Source organism: Glycine max, chromosome 7, assembly GCF_000004515.6.
Source record: "Glycine max cultivar Williams 82 chromosome 7, Glycine_max_v4.0, whole genome shotgun sequence".
NCBI classification, from domain to species: Eukaryota; Viridiplantae; Streptophyta; class Magnoliopsida; order Fabales; family Fabaceae; genus Glycine; species Glycine max.
Genome location: NC_038243.2, coordinates 34,794,096 through 34,807,077, shown reverse-complemented (window position 1 = coordinate 34,807,077; position 12,982 = coordinate 34,794,096). Strand labels below are relative to the sequence as shown.

The 12,982-nt window shown below is 31.4% G+C and overlaps 1 protein-coding gene across 1 annotated transcript; it reads left to right on the top strand.

Annotated features, from left to right (window-relative positions):
- Positions 1-4,126: 4,126 nt before the first annotated feature.
- On the top strand, positions 4,127-8,316 carry LOC100787804 (uncharacterized). Its single transcript, XM_003529203.5, has 4 exons — positions 4,127-4,499; positions 5,147-5,575; positions 6,505-6,748; positions 8,140-8,316. Exons 1-3 carry the CDS (start codon positions 4,398-4,400, stop codon positions 6,709-6,711), a joined length of 738 nt encoding a protein of 245 aa, XP_003529251.1. The 5' UTR covers positions 4,127-4,397; the 3' UTR covers positions 6,712-6,748; positions 8,140-8,316.
- The last annotated feature ends 4,666 nt before the right edge of the window (positions 8,317-12,982 follow it).

Sequence of the window (12,982 nt, the reverse complement as noted above, 5' to 3'; positions counted from 1 at the left end):
ATAATCTTGATTTATAATTTTTATTTATTTTTTATAAATTAGTTGCTTTATTTAAAAATGTCAACTCGAAAATTGGAATCTAATTATTCAAAACTTTAATAAAAGTTGATGCTTTATCTGAATCCGAGAATGGGGCTCTAGATAGATTTATCAAAACACATAAAAATAAATCTGAAAATATAAGTAATTGCTCATTGAATGAAAAGTTAATAATGTAGAAATTAATGAAAATAAAAATAGAGAATAAGTATTAGTTGATGAACTAGTTAACAATGTAGCAACCGATGAAAATGAAGATAGCAAACAAGTATTATTAGTTAATGAAAAGATCGCAACCAGGGGAGCTCTCCCTTGAAATGTTCATTATCAAGGATGAATGCTAAACAAAAATTGGTTTGGTCCCTAAAAGAAAAAACAGTTTCCAACTGAAGGAGAAAGAGAGAGAGTTTGAGACGTTTCTCCTCCGAATGAATAAAAGAAAATTTTCCTTAATCAGAATCCTCACCAAAATGAACTTGAGAGTGCCAAAACTTTTCAAACGCGCAAAAAAAAAGAGGGGAACTACAATTAGTACAGAAACAAGAAAAATCCCATCACAAATTCAACAACAACAACCATTTCTATCTTCGCTTTCACAAATATACTTTACTAATTAATTAGTGCAAATTTTGAATCCGTCTATTTGGTTGCCGAGAAAAAAATATATTAGTCACAAAGCAACTCAAAACCAGCAAAATTTTAACTCAACAATGTCGAAATGTGAGCACTGACAACACCTGTTACATCCAAATCCAGATGAGGTAAATCTGTTTGCAGTTCGCTTCAATTTTCTCGGAAACCAAACAAAACAAATAAAGGTAAACGAATACCTCAGATCCAAACATGATTCAACCAAAGAGATAGAGTGGAGCTAAATCAAATCCTAAATCTAAGGATGAAATTTAAAATAAAAAAACATCAGCCATGGAGAGATTGCGAATGATAATAATCCATAAAAAAGGAATGAAATGAGATCAAACAAAGGAATCTCCACCACTAAGAATTGGATTGGAACGATGAAGGAATATTCCTCCTTCGCCACGCGGCTGTGATGCCACCCGTCGGATCACAGAATGTCACCAGTGACGACTGAGGATTTCAGTGATGAGTGCCATCAGTCACCATCAAGAAGCAGATACGTCTCGGAGGCTTCATCATGGTGGTGGAGAACACCGACGGTTGCGCCATCTGCGCGGCGGTAGAGGTTAGGGCACACGAAGAACACGTTTGGTTCGGGTATGGCGCTTTGCCTGAGTCCTCTAGTTCGAGCACGATAGAGAGTAGGTGAGGGACGACATGACGAACAGTCGGTGAGGGAGGACACGCACAACAAATAGTGGGTGAGGGAGCACACAAGGTAGGGGAGGGCACAAAGAATAGTGGCTGATTGAGGGCACAAGCGATAAGGTGAGCTAGTAGTACAGGAAAAGGTCACGCGATGACATTTTTTTTTAATACTAAATCAAAGAAGGTTTTTAAAAATTATGTTTGTTAAAAACCGTCTTTTAAAAGCTGTGTCATCTTGAGGTTTCAAAGACAACTTTCTAAAAATAGTGTTTGAAAAGTTAGTTGTATTTACAAAATTATCATTGTATCTCAAATGACAACGGTTTTTCCAAATATGAGTAGTACAGAAACTTATTTTAGTAGTGATATAAGGGGGCATTTGTTATCTTTCCATTAAATAAAAAGAGATTGGATGTGAATTTTGCATAATCATATTTTTTTCACTTTTGTTTTAGACACTTCTTGTTCTCATTTCTTATTTGATCACAAATTTTTTTCATTTCTTTGTTTTCTCTAGCTTTGTTATGAAAATTAAGTTTGTAAAGTAATTGTTTAGTGTACAAAAAATATATATTTGTTCTAAAATGGAAAATAAATCAAATTAAAAATACACAAGCAAATATGTTAACTAAAACACATATAATAGTTATTAAAACTAATTTGATAAATTTGTAGTAATTAAAAATATCAATCTGATTAAAGAAAAATCAAATAGAAAAAATAAAAAAATAAAAAAATTAGAAATGTGTTTAAAAGTGAAATGTGATGTGATATATTTTGAAAGAAATAAAGCAAAGAGAATAATTCACGTTGAAGAATAAACCTTTAATTTAATTTATTTGTATATAGTTATAACATTAAATCACACATGCACAACATATGATGTTCTAAAATTAACAGAAATGACGATCAAGGGGTGCCTATGTAATGAAATTGAAAACTTAAGGGTACTTGGGTAAGGATCCAATAATGAGTGGGTATGAGTGTAATAAGTCTTAAACTTAGGGGAGATAAGTGTAATTTACTCTATTTTTTTTTATAATCTCAACTATTTCTTCTTTTTTTCATTATAATTTTCTTTTTGCAATTTTTTTCTCACAAACCCTAGCGATAACATTTCAAAATGAGAGAAGTTCTATGTTACAAGTTTAAGGGTATTTTTGGGTTTCTCTAAAAAATTTAATGGAAGTTAACACCGTTAGTCTAAGAAGATGCCAAAGAAATGTTGGAAAAAAGAGGGGGAGCATGTGTAATTAGTGAAAACCTCAAGAGCGTTACTCTAAATTATTATATATATACTTAAAGAAGTCCAAGGGAGGGGTGCTGATGCATTGTCCCCTTACATCTGCCCCTGGTTGTCTCCATCACACACATGTCTCCTCCTTCTTCCTTAGTTGGAATAACTTGCACACAACTTGAATTTGAAATTGGACCGTTGGTGCTTGTTATGTTAGCAACTCATGACTTCTCATTTCTCTAGCATAGTCAAGAGGTTTGCTACTCTACAAAAAAGTGAGTTTTCTGCAAAATGTTGATGTTCTTTTTGTTACCGTTGTAGGTGTAAGAGACTCCTTTCTTTTTACATGGTTGCCTTGTTGATGTAGGACTTGTTGTAGATGACTAGTTCTTTTCTTTTCAATTCTAATCCATCACATTAGAAGAGCTCATCATTAGTGTGTGCTTCTTGATTGTATAAACACGTATGTCTGTTGTATTTATTTTCTTTTGCATTACATCTTTTGATGATTCTTAAGTAATGTGTAACTTCTAATATTTACTCCTTGACTTAGACTATCTCGAGAATCATGCTTCTAGTCATATACAAATCATAATATTTGCACTTTAACATAAAACTCATGATTACCCTTTTGCTTTTGGTTTCTTGCTCATGATTGCCCTTTTACTTTTGGTTTCTTGCCTTCTAAAGTTGGACAAACTTCATATTTAAGAAACCATTATGGTAATGTTTCACACTTTTTTTCATGCTTCTTGATAAATCATATAACTTTGAAAACACTCCAGGTAAACCATTAGTAACACAAGTCTAATGAACTTAGAATTTGTTCTATAAAATTTTATTGTCATTAAGACATTTAACTTAGAAAAGACTCTGTTTCACCAACAATTAGTATAAATAATTTAATTTAACAGTATTTTGCTAATGATAATAGTATAAATCCAAACCATATTTAAATAATAATTTAAATGCCAAGCATTTTCAAATGATTAAATGAATATTTAAGACAAGAAAATATTCTACTTTTTTTACGGCGTATAAATACTCTTTTTTTTACATTTTTTACGGCCTATTCATACTCTACTTATTATGATTGGTTTACAAAGTATTTGTATTTATTTAAATTTTTTAAAAGTTTACTTCTTCACATTTAACAATTATCAATATTAAATTAACCGTATTGAGACCATATAAAAATTCAGTCGAGTGTCTCGTTATTAAATAAATGTGTAGATTATATTTATAGTATAATTTAAATTTACAAATGAAGTGTTGAATAAATTTTCTTAATACAATTATTTTTAATATATATATTTTTATAATCTCAACTAATTTTTCTTCCTTTTAATTATTTTCTTTTTCTATTTTTCAATTTTATCCTTTTAATCTCCTTGGAACATCTGCATTCACTTTTCTTAGAGCTCTCACAATATTGGTTGGGATTCTCTCCATTAATGAATTTTTCAGTAAGAGAGATATAGAGAGCGGATACATTGGGACCACAAGCCAATGTTTATCCTTTCCTACCGAATATTTTAAGTAAATGGAGAGGAGTATTTTCCTCTCGATATACTCAGAATCTGAGAGCGTGTAGGAGACAGGGACAAAATGGGAAAAATGTTGAAAAAATCTTAGTCTAATTAAAATAATAGTATATCCAATGACTGTTATTACTTTCGCACTGTTCGTCCTGAAACAGACTAGTACGCTGTATTCTATGGTTACTCCGTTCCGTTGGCACCTCCGCAAAACCCACTTGTTGAATTGCAATCCCCTTTCAAAAGGGTGTTCGAATTTGGTTTCATGTTTTTATCTTTAAACTTCACAAACAAACATGTCTCACCTTCTATCTGCTGCTACTGCTTCTTCTCGTTTCCAACCCTTCACCCTCAACAACACAATCACAACCCAACAACCTCCCTTTCTCGGATTCAAGGTACCCTTTTCAACTTTTTCTCTTACAATATTCTTGCTTTCTCCTAGTAGGCAAACGTGAAATGCAAGGTGTATTTTTTTCATTTATTAAATTATTTATGTTGTCAGGAAATTTGTGTATAATGCATTACTAAATCTGAAAATTGCCGGTTATCATTTGTTTTGGAGTTTTTGAATCTCGTATAACCATGTGTGTATTAGTTGTTTCTACATTTTCATATAAGTTTCATAAACTATCCTAGAAAGCTTATTGAAAATAACTTTGAAAATATCACAAGCTTTTTCCAAATGCTTGCGCAAGTTCTTATACCATAAGTTAAGTTCAAATAAGTTGTAAATAAGCTCTTCCTAATAGACCCTAAATAATACATGTACAGACTCACGGTGTAAAAGTCTTTTACACTATCATCTAATCACGGATCATCATGTATGATAAGTTCATTGACTTTTATAATAACCACCTTAAAAGTCATTCAAAGGACAAGTTCTTATTGTTTGATAGCATAAAAACTTTAATATTGACAGCGTTTATCTATTAGAACTCTTTTGAATCTCGTCTACCTCTACATTTGGTTAAACAAAAGTGTTTTTCTAAGGTCTGGTTACTGGCTTCATAAGGTAAAATTCCCCCTTTTTGCTGTTGCACAGGGTACATCATGTTTTGTTGAGAAGCACAGTTGCTGCTTGAGTGTTAAACCATTTTGTGCATCTCAGAAGAGAGGGACCAAGATCTTCTGTTCTATGAATATGTCAGCACATCAATCAGATGATCATGGGAAAATGAAGCTGGACCAATTAATAGACAAAGTGCAAAAGCTTTGGGACATTTCTCCGGAGCCGGTGAAGAAATTCCCGCATAACAAGGCTTTAGACAACTTCATTCAACTTATTCTTGATCTTATTTTGGTTGTTGTCAAATACCTAGCTGTACCTGTATTCGCAGTTACCTCCCTCAGTGAAATGTCCTACTGTGCACATGAAAGGAAGCTAGTCTTTGTTCCTCTTCCGGTTCTCTTTGGAGTTGCTGTCGCTGGGATCCTTAAAGAGACTGCCCTCCAGTTATCTCCACGTCTAAGGGTAAGATCATTGGTTGTGCACCATTTAAAAATCTATATATCAGAGAGATTTGTCGAATGTAGAGCATTAAGCTGTTGTTTTTTCTAGAATTACTTTCCCACATTTAGAATGAATCAGTTGTGATGCTTAAGCTCTTTAGGTTCATTATGTCTTTCACTCATTTAGTAGAAGATTTGAACAGTCACATTGCCTCCATATCATGAGTTGGCTAACAATTGGGGTATGCTCCTTTTGAATCAGTTAATCTCACTCCACTTGATGAGTTTTCTTTGCGGCTATTTGACAGTGGTTGACAATACAATGACTACCTTGGATGTTCATTTATTTCCAAATTCCAGTTTAGGCATTCGGCTTCTATTAAGAATTGAGGATGAATTTCAATATTTCAAAGCTAGATGCTTGCCTTGTTTTCCGGGGGCAGTTCTGTTAGGAACCTTATGCTGATATTAATTCTTAGAATGTGGGTTATGGATCTAACTCAACCTTACAAAATCGACTTGTAAGGTGAGTGTTGTCACCCCCTTGTATGCTTTAATTTGGTCATATTTCTAACTGATGTAAGACTAAACCACCACCTTCGAGGTTGCAATTAAGGCAACCCCCAAAGAGGCCCCAATTACTGTGGACTAGGGGGTCCCACAATTAACGTGACTTTTCAACACTCCCCGTAACTCCTAGGACTTCTAGCCTGGAACGTGCCAAAGCCCAAATGCAGGTGGCCCACTAATGAAACTTGGATAAACTTTGATATCATCTTAGAATGTGGGGTTGGACCTAATATATTTTGAGATCATTTTTATTGGTTATAATAGAAAAAATATGAGAAACTCAATCTGGTGCTGCCCCCCTCCCAATTTAGTGTTTAGTGTAGCTTATGTCTTGTTTGATTTCACCCTTGTACCATAGCTTATGACCGGTCCTGTTTTCAGGATGCCGAAATTCCATGGCATTTAATTGCCATTGCAATTTTCTTCACATTGATCAAATTGCCTGGGCCGTACTACCCTTATTGGGTACGTATAATTATTCCTCATTTTGCAAATGGGGTTCTGTTGAGGACTCTATTGTTTGCAATATTGTGGCATAGAAGACCTAAAGCATTGAAGATTTTGGGTTCTGGTTGGTTAACTCACTGAGTTATGATACTTGTTGCCTGCAAAGTCAATTTCAGTTGTAAGTACTATTATTAACTCATTCTACAACTTATTATCCTAAATCCAATACATGTGCGGAATATGTGATTCTTGGGAATTTGCAGGAGGCTATAATGTGTTCTTCTGTTTTATGAGTAAATGTTATATATTGTGGGAGTTTAACAAAGCGGAAATGCTTGAGTCCAATCCTAATTTAGTTTTGTCATCAAGCTCAATCCTCATTCTAATAATTATTTTAAGTTTTTTGTTTGGTTAAATCATTTGCAAGTCCCTATAGTTTCATTGATTTTTAAAATTGGTTCTTATAATTTAAAATTTTGTAATTGGGCTCCTATACCGCTCAATATTTTGAAAGTTTTCACTCATCAGTAAATATTAAGTTTCGTTAAAATATAATGATCTTTTTGAAAGATTTTAGATAAACTATAGGTACCTAGTCAATTTGCATTTATCAGATATAGTTTTTTGAATTTTCCAATGTATCCTTATAGTTTAGCCAAAATTAACGGCTGTTAGTAAGGCTTCTTTGAAAAAATTGAAAACATAGGGACCCAAATATATACTTTTAAATTATAAACTTAGTTTAAATTTTAATGGAACTATAGGAATCATAATAATTTAACTTTTCATTTTCTTTACAATTTTAAATATTAAATTTTGTTATGAAAGCTGTTATAATATTATAAACATTTTGGTACTTCGTTGATATTAAAATAGTCCAAAAGTTGTTTTGTACCAGGATGTCAGACAATGATAAAATCATCATTTCCAGACCAATTTCATGCTGTTAATGTTTTGAGAACCAACTTCTTGTTCCAAAAATATTTCATTGAGCAATTTATAAACTTTCATTTATTTACATAAATTGACCAAACTCTAGTCAAGCCTGATGAACTTGATTTCTTCTCAGTTACATAATCAAACCCTGTATTCTAAGTTGATAACCAATCTTGATATCGTCCAGCTTTGAATTTGGGTCAAGCTAAACTTTTATCAACCCATTGGCCATCCCTGATGTAAGCAAACAATAAATTTTTTTATTTATTGCATTGCTTTTTTAGTCCCCATTCTGATTGTGGCTTGCAGTTGTTTCATTTCATATGCTTCATTTAGGAGCTTTAACCCTTCAACATTTATGGCATCATCCTTCATGAGTAGATTCCATTTCCCCGAACATGCTATTATTAATAAATTGTTTAGTAGATTAGGCCTGGTGTAAATGTTTTGTATAATGATGGTTCAAGTAATAATTAACCAATATATCGAAGTGTGCTTGTATTAATCCTGCTATGTAATATAGGTGTACTTGTCAATATCATGTGTAAGCGGACTTCAGTTGTTTATTCAATAATGTTTTGTATTAAAATGTTGTTGGTGCATCAATCATTGACTATGTTTACTCTGATACAGGAGGCCAAGTTTTTAGTACTGAAGACTTAAGCAATCCGTTGAGTTTTTTTTTTTATTATTGAGTTTAGATTACACTTTGTTGAGAAAAGATGTAACTTGTATGCTCAGTTACTTTATCGAGAAATAGATGTCAATGGTGACTTCACTTTTTGTATAAGAGAGAAAATTTCCATCTTATATCATGCTTCTCAAGGAATGGTTGAGTGGAATAACACGGTTTTGTATGTGATAGGGATGTAGAGTTTCAAGCCAAAAAATAAGGTGTATGCACACTGGGAATTGAATTTTTATCACTAAGATTTAAGTGATTTAAATATAAATTGAAAGATTGCATTTTACTAGATGAACCTTAGTTGAATGGATGCATTGAAAGTTGTTTTTGTTTCAACTTCCAAAAGAGTTTATTTATTATAGTTGGTGACAATCATAACTATAAATAGGGAAGAGAATTAGTATAGAAACACAACACATGAGGAGAGAGTGTGTGAGAAGAGAGATTGTGAAACAAAGTTACTTTGTTGAGAGAAAAGTGTCTTTGTGTGAGAGTGTTATCATTGCTTGTAATCATTGAGTGGGGTACTCGGGTTTGTAGAGTGATATACTATTTGGGGTGGATTATAATCTTGTAATCATTTTTGTGATAGTGAAATACTTTTTGAGTCGGTTCCATGGACATAGACAAGAGGTGTCGAACCACGTTAAATTCTTGTATTTGCTATTATTTTTTCTACGGTGTAATCTTTGTTGTGTTTTCACGATTCTTTGTGGGTGTGAGTAGTTTTATTTGTGGGGGCGTTAATTACCCAACATTGGTATTAGAGTGTTGATTTTCCAACAAGGGATTACTCGTAGGTGACATGTTCCACTTGTCTTTTTGTGAGTGACATAAATGTTAGTCGGGACACTTTAGAGCATCATTTCACCAATGGTGAAGTAGTCGATATGATTTGTTGTTCTCTTCTTTTCTTTTCATTGTTATGTGGATCATATACACAATTTTGAAGTATAAATTCGGAATGAGAAATGTTACTAATATATTTTTTAACACACTCTTTTGAATATATTTTTCAGGTCTTACTTTTACATAATAAATTATATTCATAATTTTGTAGTTTCTAATCAATTTTAACCTATAATAATGTGTTGGAATCAGTATGTTGACAAATGTGTAGCTAAACAATCATGTTTAAAATTTCCTAGAGAGATCTTTCAGCCATGAAATACTAACATGGTCTTTTAAGCATGAATTTAGTTTATCCTCTGGAATAGATAATAGAAATGTTAATAATATTTTAATATTGACTAAAATTTAAAGAATTATAAAATTATTGAGTTTCATCTTTTATGATTTATAATTTTTAATAAATTTTAATAATAGTGTGTTAGAGTGCATTTCAATTTACAAAAGGTAATGATAAATAAAATAAGCACTTTTTTAAAACACTAAAGTGTGTTTGGATGAAGCAATTTAACAGGGGAATTCATTTTTTCAAGGAATTTAAAATGATTCATGATACAATAGCTTGTTTGGATAAAGTATTTGAAAGAAGATTTAATTTTTGATATTTTTATGAATCATTTTGATTCACTAAAATAGAGAGATTTTAAATTCTCTCAAAAAATATAGAATTTGAAATTCTTTTTCCGGAGATGTTCACTCTAACTCATGTTCTTGCTCGCAACTCTTTCTCACTCAACACTTACTACTACGGGTGACCAAAGTTTTTACGGCTGATATTGACAAGTTATTTTTCACTGACGTTGGTTGAAGTTTTTTCGGTCAAAATTTTTTTGTATGATGTCAACCAAAACTATTTTTTGTCGATATCGGCTAAAATTTGTTTAGATGATGTTGGTTAAAGTTATTTTCTCACTGACGTCAATCATGGGAAATTTTTGCTAATGTCGGCCAATTAAATTTTTTGTCGTTGTTATCCAGGTTTTTTCAGTTGATGTTGACCAATGATTTTTTTGGCCGACGTTGGCTACATTTTTTCTATTGACATCGGTCATGACTAACTTTTGAGTAGACATCTGTTAGGGTTTTTTAGCCGACGTCAGTTAGGTTTTTTCAGCCAACATTAGCCAAAGTTATGTTTTAGCCAATATCGGCTAGGGTTATTGTTTAGCTGATGTTAGCTAGGGTGTTTTGGCTGATGTCAACTAGATTTTCTTAGCCGACGTCGGTTAGGATTTTTTTACTGATATCGACTAGGGTTTTCTGGCTGACATCAGCCATAGCTATTTCTTAACCACATTAACTAGGTTTTTTGGTTGATGTTGTAGAGTTTTTTCTACTAACACCAACTAGGTATTTTTGATTGACATCGGGCATGACTATTTTTAGTCGACATTGACTAGGTTCTTACAGTCGACATCCACTAGAATTTTTTCGGTCGACACCGGTCAGAGTTATTTTTTAGCCAACATCAGCCAAGGCTATTTTATAGTCGATGTTGGGTAAGGTTTTTTGTCCGACATTGGTCAGGGATATTTTTCAACCGACATTGATTAGGTTCTATTAGTCGGCATTGACCAAGCTATTTTTTAGCCGATATTGGGTAGGTTTTTTTGTCAACACTTGCTAGGATTTTTTAGGCTGACGTTGGCTAAAAATAGCTTTGGTCAATGTCGTTCGAAAAGACCCTAGCCGGTGTCGGCCAAACAAACCCTAGCTGACGTTGGTAAAAAAATCTAGCCAACATCAACTTAAAAATAGACTCAACCAACGTTAGCCAAAAAATTACCTCGACTGACGTCAGCTGACAAATATTCTCAACATACTTTGACAAAAAAAAAAACCTATTTGATGTCGACTGAAAAATAACCTTGGTTAATATCGGTTTAAAAATATCACTGGTTGTGGTCAAGCAAAACAACCCTAGTTAAAATTATCAATATTTTGTATTTATAAATTATTAAAAATTAAAAATATTTTTTAATTAATATTTCAAAATTAGATTGTGTTTATTTTCTATAAAGTTTAATATTAAAATTTCATCTATTTAAAATATAAAATTAAAATTTTGCATATGGAGGAAATTGAATTGCCCTATCCAAATAAAAAATTTAAAAGGGAAGAAATTTGAATTGATTTATCCAAATAAAGCATTTGAAAAATAAAGGAAATTAAAATCATAACAATTCAAATTCTAGGCATTTTAAATTCCTTAAAATTTTAATATTCCTTATCCAAACACAATCTAAAAAAAATTAAGGGATAAATAATCTTTTTCAATTGAAGATGAAATAACAGATGAATAGTCACCACTTATGGAAATTATACGCGGGTAAAGTTTGTCAAATTGGCTGTTTTATATTTGCACGGCACCTTCCTTTGCGTCATCTCAATTTTGTCAACTTGTTGTTTTAATTATAATTAAAAGTTTAATTAGATGTCTTAATTATTAAAAATGTTTAACTACGTTGTTTAATTGTTTTAAAAAGTTTCAATTGATTCCATCAATTATTAAAAAAAGTTCAATCATGTCAGCCAATTATTTTGTATAATTTTTTGTTAACTTTGTTAGTTTTATTGATGAAAATAGATATTTTTACATTGATTTTTAATACAATTAACATAAAATAATAAATTTTTACATCAATTATTAATGTAATCAATGTAAAAATAGAGTACTTGTTAAGGTCTATTGTCAATATAAATAAACATTTTTATATATGTTGCTAATACAATTGATGCAAATATTTTTATTTACGAAATTTTATCGTTCAAACTAATCAAGTTGACAAAAATGATACAATTGTAGTATTTTTAAACAATTGGACGACCCGGTTGAATTTTTTAATAATTGAGAGACTTAATTGAAGTATTTTTAAATAATTAAAGGACCTAGTTGAATTTTTTAATAATTGAGGGACTCAATTAAAGTTTTTTTAAATAATTAGAATATCTTATTGAACTTTTAAATAATTGAGAGATCCAATAAAACTTTTAATTATAATTAAGGAATTAATTGTATAATTATTTTTTATAAGCATGTCATCGATTCGTTCTCTAAACCTAAAATAATCGGAAGATAGCTTGTCTATTCATTTTTTTTCCGTATGAAGTATTCACTCCAATGACTAATATTCGTTAGAGAATTTGATTGATCACCTTTAGTGGAATCTCTCCTTCCAATTACATTTTTTTCATCTATAAGACTTGAACCTAGGACCTTTCTTAAGGAGACCAAATTCAGTACCACTAAAACTAATGACTTGTTAGTTCATTAATTGTATAGTTAAGTCTAACAAACATTATACAGAAATTTGGTGAGGGTGAGGGGGACAGACATAGGGCACGAGTGTCTAATTTTTGTGATTAATATCACGAATTTGTTTATTACTTGTACGCTTAAATTTGCTTACTATTTATTAAAAATAACAATTTGTTAAAGGGAAGACATAACTAAGTGCATGCTTAATAAAAAATTATTTTAAAAATAATCATTTTTTTATAAGTTGTTTGTCACAAAGATTAAAAAAGGGTAAATAGTCATTTTTTTCCTCCAATGTATAATGCGCTGACAAATGCGTTTCTAAAATATGAAAATATAAAATTTAGTCATTGAAAATATAAAAAGTGCGATAAATATATCCGGTCGTTAACATTCATTCGTCACCGTCTGTCACCATTAATAACATAGCCTACATGGCATGGAGAGACAAATTTGTCACTGAAATGATTGACAATGTGGATTGCCAACATAGAAACATATTTGTCATAATATTTTTTTGATTTTTCGTCTTTTCGCTCCGCTGACAAATGCGTCCCTGAAAGATGAAAATATAAAATTTAGTCTTTGAAAGTATAAAAAGTGTAATAAATATATTCAAACGT

Bases quoted from the DNA above. Each gene is read 5' to 3' on its own strand.
- LOC100787804 (XM_003529203.5), top strand. From the start codon at position 4,398: ATGTCTCACCTTCTATCTGCTGCTACTGCTTCTTCTCGTTTCCAACCC. The intron at 4,500-5,146 runs GTACCCTTTTCA...GCTGTTGCACAG, and splicing joins CTCCCTTTCTCGGATTCAAG to GGTACATCATGTTTTGTTGA. The intron at 5,576-6,504 runs GTAAGATCATTG...TCCTGTTTTCAG, and splicing joins AGTTATCTCCACGTCTAAGG to GATGCCGAAATTCCATGGCA.